The sequence below is a fragment of the Lepidochelys kempii genome, chromosome 3, assembly GCF_965140285.1.
Source record: "Lepidochelys kempii isolate rLepKem1 chromosome 3, rLepKem1.hap1, whole genome shotgun sequence".
Lineage (NCBI taxonomy): Eukaryota > Metazoa > Chordata > Testudines > Cheloniidae > Lepidochelys > Lepidochelys kempii.
The window spans coordinates 13,167,766-13,180,666 of NC_136382.1; the positions used below are offsets into that span (position 1 = coordinate 13,167,766).

Genomic DNA, 12,901 nt, shown 5'->3' on the forward strand with positions numbered 1-12,901 from the left:
AGTACTCCTTTTCTTTCTGCTGGTAATAGCTCACCTTACCTGATCACTCTCGTTACAGTGTGTATGGTAACACGCATTGTTTCATGTTCTCTGTGGATATAAATCTCCCCACTGTATTTTCCACTGAATGCATCCGATGAAGTGAGCTGTAGCTCACGAAAGCTTATGCTCAAATAAATTGGTTAGTCTCTAAGGTGCCACAAGTCCTCCTTTTCTTTTTGCGGATACAGACTAACACGGCTTCTACTCTGAAACACATACTTCTGTCTGTCACTTTCTCACACACACACAATATCTAATATCAGCCATTAAGAAGGAGGGCTTCTGGAATTTATCACTGTTATTGTTCATCTCCAATGTAAATAGCATGTCAGCTCAATATTCAGTGGTCACTCAGTATTTATTAAGTCTTGTCCATTCTGGCCTTTTTTAGAGCAAAGCCCCAGGGCGGATTAGCTGCTGCCCTTGACACGCTGTGTCACTTATCTATTTGCATTGATTATGAGAGTCAGCTGTGACCAGGCCTCACTTTTCCCTTCTCCTTTCAGCCCCCTTTTACAAGCACCCCTGCTTGGATTTTCATGAGGAAATAATCAGATTAGGCCGTCAGCAGCGAGTTCATATGGAGTTCTCTTTCTCCAATGTGCTACTAACTGAATAAACGTGTTTTGTGGTAAATTGTAAATGACATTATGATTACCAAGGCCAGCATGGGTTTCATTTAAAAGTGATCGAAATTGCAGGCCACAGCAATTGTGACTGGCAGATAAGGCCATTTGGAAGAAAGGAAGGGAGGGCGTTTGCGGGGAGCCAACTGAGACGCCACAAACCTGCTTGCGGAAGAAAGGAGCAGAGCAAAGGGAAAGTCCTGGGGATGACAAAATACAAGCAAGGCCTATTCGTAGACAAGTGAAATGGCACCAGGGAGGAGGGGGATGACTCGGCTGTTTCCAGGAGAGCAAATGATGAGATCTGTCAGGATTTATGGGTTGCCTGCTCTACAGTGCATGTTCTTTGCGCTCTGGGATGGCAACAAAAAAAAAAAACGTTTTTGTGCAGCTCTTCTATTTCTGCTGTTTCGGTGAAGCTGCTGTTCTTCCCCTCCCCCCACACGTTGTTGGTAAAGCGCCTGTGCTGGTGAGCCTGGAAAAGAAGGTGGTGGATGGATATCTAAAAATAGCTGCTCCCATGCAGAGGGCCTGATTCTAATTTCACTTTCACCTCGTCTCCTGACCACATTAAATCAAGGCTGATGTCGATGTAATTTCATCATTTTCCTCTATGGCGTGCACCGCGAGGGCCCAGTCCGGAAAACACTCCTGTGTCTGAGTAACTTTACCTGAGTCATGTCCCGCTGATTTATGTAAGGGTTTGTAGCATCAGGGCCTAAAGCAGCCACTAAATGAATCAAGGGTGGCTTCTACGTGAAGATATATGCAAAAAGAAAAGGAGGACTTGTGGCACCTTAGAGACTAACCAATTTATTTGAGCATAAGCTTTCGTGAGCTACAGCTCACTTCATCGGATGCATACTGTGGAAACTGCAGAAGACATTATATACACAGAGACCATGAAACAATACCTCCTCCCACCCCACGCTCCTGCTGGTAATAGCTTATCTAAAGTGATCACTCTCCTTACAATGTATATGATAATCAAGTTGGGCCATTTCCAGCACAAATCCAGGTTTTCTCACCCTCTGCCCCCCCACACACAAATTCACTCTCCTGCTGGTAATAGCCCATCCAAAGTGACCACTCTCTTTACAATGTGTATGATAATCAAGGTGGGCCATTTCCAGCAAATATCCAGGTTTTCTCACACCCTCCCCCCCAAAAACACACACACACAAACTCACTCTCCTGCTGGTAATAGCTTATCCAAAGTGACCACTCTCCCTACAATGTGCATGATAATCAAAGTGGGCCATTTCCAGCACAAATCCAGGTTTTCTCCCCCTCCCCCCCGCCACACACACAAACTCACTCTCTTGCTGGTAATAGCTCATCCAAACTGACCACTCTCCTTACAATGTGTATGATAATCAAGGTGGGCCATTTCCAGCATAAATCCAAGTTTAACCAGAACGTCGGGGGGGGGGGGGGAGGAAAAAACAAGGGGAAATAGACTACCTTGCATAATGACTTAGCCACTCCCAGTCTCTATTTAAGCCTAAATTAATAGTATCCAATTTGCAAATGAATTCCAATTCAGCAGTTTCTCGCTGGAGTCTGGATTTGAAGTTTTTTTGTTTTAAGATAGCGATCTTCATGTCTGTAATTGCGTGACCAGAGAGATTGAAGTGTTCTCTGACTGGTTTATGAATGTTATAATTCTTGATATCTGATTTGTGTCCATTTATTCTTTTACGTAGAGACTGTCCAGTTTGACCAATGTACATGGCAGAGGGGCATTGCTGGCACATGATGGCACATGATGGCATATATCACATTGGTGGATGTGCAGGTGAACGAGCCTCTGATAGTGTGGCTGATGTTATGAGGCCCTGTGATGGTGTCCCCTGAATAGATATGTGGGCACAGTTGGCAACGGGCTTTGTTGCAAGGATAGGTTCCTGGGTTAGTGGAGGGGTTTCAGTTGGGGGCTGAAGGTGACGGCTAGTGGTGTTCTGTTATTTTCTTTGTTAGGTCTGTCCTGTAGTAGGTGACTTCTGGGAACTCTTCTGGCTCTATCAATCTGTTTCTTCACTTCCGCAGGTGGGTATTGTAGTTGTAAGAATGCTTGATAGAGATCTTGTAGGTGTTTGTCTCTGTCTGAGGGGTTGGAGCAAATGCGGTTGTATCGCAGAGCTTGGCTGTAGACGATGGATCGTGTGGTGTGGTTAGGGTGAAAGCTGGAGGCATGTAGGTAGGAATAGCGGTCAGTAGGTTTCCAGTATAGGGTGGTGTTTATGTGACCATTGTTTATTAGCACTGTAGTGTCCAGGAAGTGGATCTCTTGTGTGGACTGGACCAGGCTGAGGTTGATGGTGGGATGGAAACTGTTGAAATCATGGTGGAATTCCTCAAGGGCTTCTTTTCCATGGGTCCAGATGATGAAGATGTCATCAATATAGCGCAAGTAGAGTAGGGGTGTTAGGAGACGAGAGCTGAGGAAGCGTTGTTCTAATTCATCCATAAAAATGTTGGCATATTGTGGGTCCATGCGGGTACCCATAGCAGTGCCGCTGATCTGAAGGTATACATTGTCCCCAAATGTAAAATGGTTATGGGTAAGGATAAAGTCGCAAAGTTCAGCCACTAGGTTAGCCGTGACATTATCGGGGATAGTGTTCTTGGCGGCTTGTAGTCCATCTTTGTGTGGAATGTTGGTGTAGAGGGCTTCTACATCCATAGTGGCCAGGATGGTGTTTTCAGGAAGATCACCGATGGATTGTAGTTTCCTCAGGAAGTCAGTGGTGTCTCGAAGGTAGCTGGGAGTGCTGGTAGCGTAGGGCCTGAGGAGGGAGTCTACATAGCTAGACAGTCCTGCTGTCAGGGTGCCAATGCCTGAGATGATGGGGCGCCCAGGATTTCCAGGTTTATGGATCTTAGGTAGTAGATAGAATATCCCAGGTCGGGGTTCCAGGGGTGTGTCTGTGCGGATTTGATCTTGTGCTTTTTCAGGAAGTTTCTTGAGCAAATGCTGTAGTTGCTTTTGGTAACTCTCAGTGGGATCATAGGGTAATGGCTTGTAGAAAATGGTGTTGAAGAGCTGCCGAGCAGCCTCTTGTTCATATTCCGACCTATTAATGGTGACAACAGCACCTCCTTTGTCAGCCTTTTTGATTATGATGTCAGAGTTGTTTCTGAGGCTGTGGATGGCATTGTGTTCTGCACGGCTGAGGTTATGGGGCAAGTGATGCTGCTTTTCCACAATTTCAGCCCGTGCACATCAGCGGAAGCACTCTATGTAGAAGTCCAGTCTGCTGTTTCAACCTTCAGGAGGAGTCCACCTAGAATCCTTCTTTTTGTAATGTTGGTAGGGAGGCCTCTGTGGATTAGTATGTTGTTCAGAGGTATTTTGGAAATATTCCTTGAGTCGGAGACGTCGAAAATAGGATTCTAGGTCACCACAGAACTGTATCATGTTCATGGGGGTGGAGGGGCGGAAGGAGAGGCCCCGGATTTGTGCTGGAAATGGCCCACCTTGATTATCATGCACATTGTAGGGAGAGTGGTCACTTTGGATGAACTATTACCAGCAGGAGAGTGAGTTTGTGTGTGTATGGGGGTGGGGGGTGAGAAAACCTGGATTTGTGCTGGAAATGGCCCACCTTGATTATCATGCACATTGTAGGGGGAGTGGTCACTTTGGATGGGCTATTACCAGCAGGAGAGTGAGTTTGTGGGGGGGGGGGGCGGAGGGTGAGAAAACCTGGATTTGTGCTGGAAATGGCCCAACTTGATTATCATACACATTGTAAGGAGATAAGCTATTACCAGCAGGAGAGTGGGGTGGGAGGAGGTATTGTTTCATGGTCTCTGTGTATATAATGTCTTCTGCAGTTTCCACAGTATGCATCCGATGAAGTGAGCTGTAGCTCACGAAAGCTTATGCTCAAATAAATTGGTTAGTCTCTAAGGTGCCACAAGTCCTCCTTTTCTTTTTGCGAATACAGACTAACACAGTTGTTACTCTGAAACCTGTCATGAAGATATATGGTAATCCCCACTTGATTAGGCTTCATGATATCCTGCAGCCCTGAGTTCTGGAGTGCTACTTTTCACACCACAAAGTGCCATTTCCTTTCCTTCATTTGACCTGTGGCCTGGCAGCAGGTGTCGCCTCATTCTCATACTGTGGTGAAAGGTGAAGAGGAGCACTCTTTTCGTTTCATTGTCCCATTCTTTGTTTACTTTAATGAAGATCTTATTTAAGGCTAAATTGTCCCAGTCTTTTCAGCCTCTTCTTTTATGCCTCTAACAAACTTTTTTTTTCTTAATAAGTAGCTTATTTCCCCCCAACTTTGTAATGTTGCTGAGAATCATAGTGTCATAGACTATCAGGGTTGGAAGGGACCTCAGGAGGTCATCTAGTCCAACCCCGTGCTCAAAGCAGGACCAATCCCCAAAGCCAGAAGCCAGGAAGCTGAATGCAGTGAGCTAGATTGTAGCTCAGACTGCACATTCACATAGGGGTACCAAGGGGAAGAAGACTCCCATCTTTATGCCCAGTGCAGGGTACAGTGTTGGATCCAGGTGTACTTCAGTAAGGGTCACTGCATACCCCATCTCCAGAGCACGTGGCAACATGCACAGCTATCTTGTGCAAGAGCAGGGAGGAAGAGAGTAATAATTTACTGCAGTTCCAAATTACTACCTCCCTGTAGCAGAGAGGGAACAGGAACCACAGTTCCTTCCCTTGGATGCTCCTGGAATTGCACAACAATGAACTGCCCCTTACTATGGGCTATGTTTGTGACACAATCCACCTCAGTTGAAAGGATTGCTGGGGAGGGGAGAGGAGAAAGCAAGGTTGTTATTCATGTCAGACGTAAAGGAGCTTCACAAAGAATACCAAATTCATGGCAAAGTTTGCTGCCCTGCTAACCAGGACATCTGAGAGAAACAGCTCCTTGCATCTTCACACGTACCAGCATCACACAGAAAGGTGTACCATGCAAATAAGCAGGTACAGCACAGCGTGTAGAAATGGCAGATCAGCCCACCCCTTTATTTATTTATTTGTTGTTAAACAGGCATTTACAGAGAAGACACAAAGTGCATCTACAAGCCCTCTACGCAAGGCTACTTCTGCAAAGACACAGACCATGCACTCGTGATCCTAGAAAGCTTGGACACTGAAGCAGACGGAAGGAGGTCATCTCCAGTGGTATCAGTGACTGGCAGTTTTGTGGAGGCTTTCAGTAATGCAGTTTCACATGTATCTTGCTGTCCTTCAGAACATCCAAGGGCTTTCTATTCGGTCTTGCCATCCAACAAGCTGACTAAGGTTTGCTTTGCTGGTCTAACACCTCCAAGCTTAAGACTCCGCCTCATCAGTGGTCAAAACTCTACCAGACTTCTCATAGCCATCTTCTACGATGAACCGCGTAGCCTTCATGTTTTCATGAATGGGAATTACATTCCACTAGCCTCATCTTCTTCCAGCGCTTTCTTAACTAATGCCATGGCAGGCACCCACTCCTTCAGCTTTGAGAACAACCTTCTCTACGTCCTCCTTCATGGAGATGACCCCATAGAAATATACACCAGCTATTCCCTTCACATTGCTTTTACCATTGCTGAGACCATTGGAGAGGAGGGTCAAAGAAGGGTGGTCCATCACCTGGCTGATTTCTTGAAGATTGAACACGTTCATGTCAGAATAGTTCAGAGTGCATCAGGAAGCGAGAGCACATTAAAGGTTATCTCAGACAATGTCGGCAAGAGGAGGCGTCAGTGCCCTCCCATGACATCTTGCACAGCCTTTTGTAGCAGGGCTGGCTGGGAGAAAACCCGTAGAGGAGCAGCCAGCATTTGGGTTCTGCAGTCATCTCGTGCCGTTACCCCATTAAGAGTGTTGATCATTGAAATTGGAGACCCACCAGGCCTTTTCAGAAATAAGCTTGTTCCCTCCTTGTCGAGCGACAGGTTGAAGAGCTTGGCCAGCACTGTTATCAACGCTCAGCAGACTGGGGATCTTCAGCGAGCCCTGGAGTTACCAATTGATACTTTAATGGTGACACAATCTGCTTTGTCATCACCACCAGGGGGCAGTGCCGGGTAAGTGAGTTACTTGTATGTATCCTTCAAAGCTCATTTATGATTATTTATTATTTTAAGACATTAATAGTTTAAATGAGGGTATTTAACCACTGGAACAGCTTACCATGAGAGGTATTAAATTCTCCATCACTCAGAGGTCTCAAATCAAGACTTGATGTCTTTCTTAAAAATATGCCCTAGTCCAACCAGAAGCAGTTGGTCTGGATGCAGAAGCTGCCAGGTGAAATGCTCTGACCTGCATTCTGTAGGAGGCCAGACTAGATGATCATAATGGTCCCTTCCAGCCTTAAAATCTATTAAACATATGCATGGTATTCATTTATTGACACAGTGCCAGAGATGGGTACGGTGTGAATAGAGGAAAAAATGACAGGCTCCTGTCCTGAAAAGCTTAGAAATTTAGGCCCTGATGATGCAAACACAGATACATGTGCTTATCGTGACTGCCATGAGTAGAATAGAGCCTTGGGAGGCGACCGATTAGCTGTGTTTGCTCAGGGTGGAAAGAACAGCGCCAACATAATGCAAGTCTGAAAGATACCCACGCGTAAATGTCATGGCTGCCATTTTGGGCGACATACTGAGGACTGAACCAGGGGTCTCCAGAGCTAAAAGCATGAGCTACTGTAGCTTGAGAGGTAGTTAGCTGGGGCTGTAATAGACAGAGCCCATCTGTTACTGCCATGTGCATGCCACCCACACCACCTGTCTGTGTGTGTGAAGGGAGAGCAGGCCCTGCGTGGGCACTAGTCCCACCCCTGCCCCGCCACACACATGGGTAGGGAGAGGGGAACAGAACCTCAGCTTTTCTCCTTTCCAAACACCAGCCAATGGAACTGAGCCGGGGCAGGAAAGGTGTAATCTGGGCCTCGTAATGATCTGACACAGATTATTCCCCCTGTGGAGCAGAGAAGAAATTATAACTCTCTGCATCACAATTCCTTTGGCTGGGTGCTCCTGGGGTGGCACAGCTTGCCCACTGTAATATTTAATTGAAATAACCCACCAGCAACGGAAACAAAGAAGATCTCTGAGGGTGTGTATTTAAGGGTAAAGCATATTAGATGATGATACATTTCTGTATCTCCCATATCCTCTCCCCATTCTGTTTCTGTACTGCCACCCCTCACTGTGCAAGCTCTATAGAACCTGTAGAAAGCAATAGGGCTTTAACTAGTAGGAATCTATATAAATGTAATAGGATTCTATAGAAATTACTCTAAAAACCTATACAATTTTATACAAAATGAGATCCTTTTCATAGGTGTTTGTTACTGTTTTTTTTTTTTAAAACTAGCCTATAGATCAAGGATTTAATTCACTATTAAATTCTATAGGATGATTCACTAAATTCTACAGGGTGACTCAGAACACATATAGAAAGGATATTATTTTCTTTTAAAGTCTGTAAGATTTTCCTCTCAGGTTTATGTCTAAAAGCTCATTCCTGCAAACACTTACTACTGGGAGTAGTATTAACTCCCATAGGCAATCTCAGTGATATCAGTGGAACTACTCAATAGTAAGATCCAATAATAAGGATCTTCAGGGACAGGCCCTAAATTAGGGCCTGATCCTACAGAAGGGGATCTGTGACACACACTCACCAGTGGGTTACACAAACACTATCAAACTTAAGGAAGGTATTTGTCCTTCACCACTTGGGTTCCTCTGTAGTGTTATTTATTACTCCCCATCAGTCTTAGACTTTATGGCATCACTTGTGGCTTTGACACTTGTGATATAATAAGGCCCTGGCTAACCTGTAAAATTAAATCAGATATTTCCTGTTGGGACATGTAATATCCCCTCTGTCTGTCCCTCATTAGAGTCTAGACAATACACACCAGCACAGGCAGGGATAATGGGGTTGGGATAATGAGAGATTGTGTATTTTTCCACACAACGGGGGAAATTTTCTTCCACACCTGTGTTCTGCAGAAACAAATGAGATTCAGAGATCTCTAGGGCAGATTTAACAGCCTACACCAGCACATGGCCAACAGCCCTGCAATGTCAGACCCCCAGTTCTCCCTGCTTCGCAAAGCTTTGGGCAACAGAGATTGGGACTCCCTGTTCACAACTCACAAGGAAATGGCTAAAGGTAGCCCTGGGGACCCTAGCAGCAACAGCTCTGCATAACAGTGTAATGCCGACAGACCCTGGTCATCAGCATTGAACCGGGGACCTCTGGAGCTTAGTGCATGAGCTTCTACCGCATGAACTAAAAGCCAATTGGCTCTTAGTTAAGGATGTAGAGGAGACTCATTAATCTCTCGCTCTGAGTGGTCTCAGTGCCACTCGATGGGACAGAACACCTCACCCAGAAGGTGTGTGGGTTACAACAGCAGAACTATTTATCATACTGACAAGACCTATTTTAAATAATTTGTCTCGTTTCTTTATGTGGTTTCAATTTGACTGCTTTTTTAGGGTCAGGTTTCAGAGTAGCAGCCGTGTCCGTCTGTATCCGCAAAAGGAACAGGAGGACTTGTGGCACCTTAGAGACTAACCAATTTATTTGAGCATGAGCTTTCGTGAGCTCCAGCTCACTTCATCGGATACATGTGGGTCAGTTCATTCTGCTGCTTCCTGATTCACCAAGGAGAGAGGGAGATGACAGCTAATAGCTACATGGAAGACAGAGAAAGCACAATAGTAATATACTTGTATACCAAGAGAGTGTGTGTGTGTGTGTGTGTGTGTGTGCGTGCATGCATGCACACACATGGAAATAAATTATTCTGTCTTCAGAGCAGGGTTTGCATAGTGCACAATAAATAAGGCCTGGGGCCACTCATTGAGCAAAGTGGATAAAGCAAAATATTGCAGAGCTGCTCATTCAGTGAATCCTTGGCACTGAATGAGGCAGGGGTTCTGTGGAAATAATAGTATGTAGTTAAAGCCTGTGTCATAATGCATCTGCACATTGTGAATTAATTATTAACATGACAGGGGTCAGGGTCTGGGATCAGGGCTGCTGCCCACCCCCTACAGAACCACGCGGCAGGGGTCAGGGTCTGCAGGTTGGCCCTGCATGGTGGGATCCAGGCCAGGGGCTGCTGCTCAGCCCTGCCCACCAGGGGTTGGGGTCTGCCGCCCAGCCCCTGTAGCAGGGATCCAGTCGGGGCGGCTGCCCAGCCCTGCACACCAGGGGTCCGGGTCTGGGGACTGCCGCCCGGCCCCACATGTCAGGGGGCTGGGGCTGGTGCTGCTGCACAGCCATGCCCAGCGGGGATAGGGATCTGCCTCCTGGCCTCGCCTGGTGGGGTTCCAGGTTGGGGGCTGCCACCTGGCCCTGCACAACAGAGGTCGGAGTCTGCTGCCTGCCCCCATGTGGCAGGAATCCAATCGTGGGCCGTCGCCTGGCCCCACACAGTGGGGATCAGGGTCCGGGGCTGCTGTCCGGTCCTGCACAATCAGGCCCGGGATTGGAGCTGCTGCCAATCTGTTTTAAACATTAGCTACAATATATTAACGGTAAGACTAATACTTATCGGTTAGCCATTTAATATTTTATATTCCTACTGTGTGTAATTTCTTAGGCTTTTTTAAAAAATGGAAAGTCCATCATATGGACCCACCAGGACTCCCACATAGTTCATTAGCAGGTTTAGAACCACTTGAGCTAGTGGCGTTGCTGATAGCAGTGGTAGGTTATCATCCTGTATGAGGGCCAGCCACTAGAGGGAGATGAGACACACGTTTTTCCAGTGGGTTTCTCAGTTATTTGCTGACAGTGGAGGAATATTGAGACTCAGCAATCTGAGGTTCCATTCTAAGTTCTCAGGGGAGTGTCTCAGGGGTCTGTCTGTAACAGACCTTTCGACTTGTGTCCCCACCCAAATCTCCCCCTTCTGCCCGTGGCTCTGCCAGCCCCTCCCACGCCCCTCAGCTCTTCATCCCAGTCCCCCCACCTTGGTTTGACAACTCAGTTTCCCTCCCTAATCCCCATGGCTCCTCAGGCAACTCCCAGCCTCAGCCTCCTCCCCATCCCAGTCCCACCCCTGCCCCTGACTCCCCATCTCAGTCCCCTTTGCCCTGGCTTCTCATCCCAGCCCTTCCTGCTTCGAATCCTCCCCCTTGCCTCTTCATCCCAGTCTCCCCCAACCCTCCTGCCCCTTGCCCCAGTCTCCTCTCTTACCGCCCCCAAGGCCCAGCTTCTTACCCCTGTGCATTTGACTCCAGCTGCTTTCTGCTTCTCCTCTACACTGTCTGGGTGCCAGCAGTGGGAGCCTGGAGAGTGCAGGAGAGACAGTAAGCTTACCCCCTGTTCTGGTGCCTGGCACCACAGTACCCTCCGATAGCCAGGAGGAGCAATTGCAGGGGAATTCCTGCGGAGCCTCTGCAGTCCTGAGTGACAGATGGAGTCAGGCTCATAACTGGGTTCAGCTTGGTCAAATTTTCATGAGGACAGCAAAAGACATAACCCCTGACATCAAGGCAACTCCCTGGACAAATTTAGGTCCCTGCTTCAAAGCTCAGAGATGACATAGCACGTCAACCAAACAACGGTAAGAATTTTGTCACACGGACTGAGAAATTTCAGCACAGACCGTTAATTTGGTGAAGTTATAAAGAACTGAAAACAGTGTCTTATAATGGAAGGTGTCATTCAATCTTAACTATAGGTGATGCCTATAATATGGAAGAGAGATGGAGAGAGAGAGTACATTGCTGTGGCAAATGGCGTAATAGCCATAGAAGTAATGTTACAGTTTAAAAAATAAACCTTCAAGTTATGGCTCACTGGGCTGTAATGAATATGGAGCCTTTCAGATTCATCCCAGTTCTGTGATGACTGAAAGCTGTGACCATCTCATGGGCTGTGTGTGAAATGAATTGGAGGGGGTCTCAGCCCAGTGTTTATTGGACAAGCATCCACGTTCCTCCCCCACTCTGAACTCTAGGGTACAGATGTGGGGACCTGCATGAAAACCTCCTAAGCTTACTTTTACCAGCTTAGGTTAAAACTTCTCCAAGATACAAATTAATTTTATCCTTTTTCCTTGGAATATCCACTGCCACCACCAAACTCAAACTGGGTTTACTGGGAAACGTAGTTTGGACACGTCTTTCCCCCCAAAATCCTCCCAACCCTTGCACCCCACTTCCTGGGAAAGGTTTGGTAAAAATCCTCACCAATTTGAATAGGTGACCACAGACCCAAACCCTTGGATCTGAGAACAATGAAAAAGCATTCAGTTTTCTTACAAGAAGACTTTTAATAGAAATAGAAGTAAAGGAATCACCTCTGTAAAATCAGGAGGGTAAATACCTTACAGGGTAATTAGATTCAAAACATAGAGAATCCCTCTAGGCAAAACCTTAAGTTACAAAAAAGATACACAGACAGAAATAGTCATTCTATTCAGCACAGTTCTTTTCTCAGCTATTTAAAGAAATCATAATCTAACACATACCTAGCTAGATTACTTACTAAAAGTTCTAAGACTCCATTCCTGGTCTATCCCCGACAAAAGCAGCATACCGACAGACACAGACCCTTTGTTTCTCTCCCTCCTCCCAGCTTTTGAAAGTATCTTGTCTCCTCATTGGTCATTTGGTCAGGTGCCAGCGAGGTTACCTTTAGCTTCTTAACCCTTTACAGGTGAGAGGATTTTTCCTCTGGCCAGGAGGGATTTTAAAGGGGTTTACCCTTCCCTTTATATTTATGACACCCCCCCCTCCATGTTCACTGGCTTCCTTGATGGCATTTTCAGCAGAGAAGCCAAGGACAGAGTGGCCACCACACCTGAACCATCACCCTCCTCTCCCCACTAAAGCTGGTCTTCACAGATCAGGGGCACAGTGGTGGGGGCAACGTAGGGGATGCTTGTCCTGCTGCTGCCCGTGCTGCACTAGGTCTATGGATGCGTGGAGGACTGTGGACTCCAGCGCTGTCATTTTAGTGCCTTTCATCAAAGTGACTGTATGGAGGGAAAAGGTAGTTAAAAATATTTAGGGTTAGGTTGTGGATTGAAGCCACTGCACGTGGCCAGTGGGGGAGTGGAGTCCCACTGCCCTGGCAGGGGCTCCTAGAGATAGCATACCTGACTCGGGGTGCTCCTGCCACACCCTTGGAAAGGAGGGGTGTACGCTCCCCCATGTGCTGTCCCAACTCTGCTGCCCAGTGTGGTCTGCAGAAAGAATGTGGCCCTGCCCTCATT

At 46.8% G+C, this 12,901-nt stretch overlaps 1 protein-coding gene across 21 annotated transcripts in view; it reads left to right on the forward strand.

Moving 5' to 3' along the window:
• Window positions 1–12,901, forward strand: part of PKHD1 (PKHD1 ciliary IPT domain containing fibrocystin/polyductin) — a 466,962-nt gene that overhangs the window by 343,925 nt on the left and 110,136 nt on the right. For all 21 annotated transcript variants that reach the window (XR_012157891.2, XR_012157890.2, XR_012157896.2 and 18 more), the window contains one exon: window positions 5,702–6,728. Coding sequence is in view for 16 of the 21 variants with exons in the window: in XM_073335719.2 (XP_073191820.1) it covers window positions 5,702–6,728 (1,027 nt within the window). In the remaining 5 variants the exon portion in view is untranslated. The remainder of the gene's footprint in view (window positions 1–5,701; window positions 6,729–12,901) is intronic.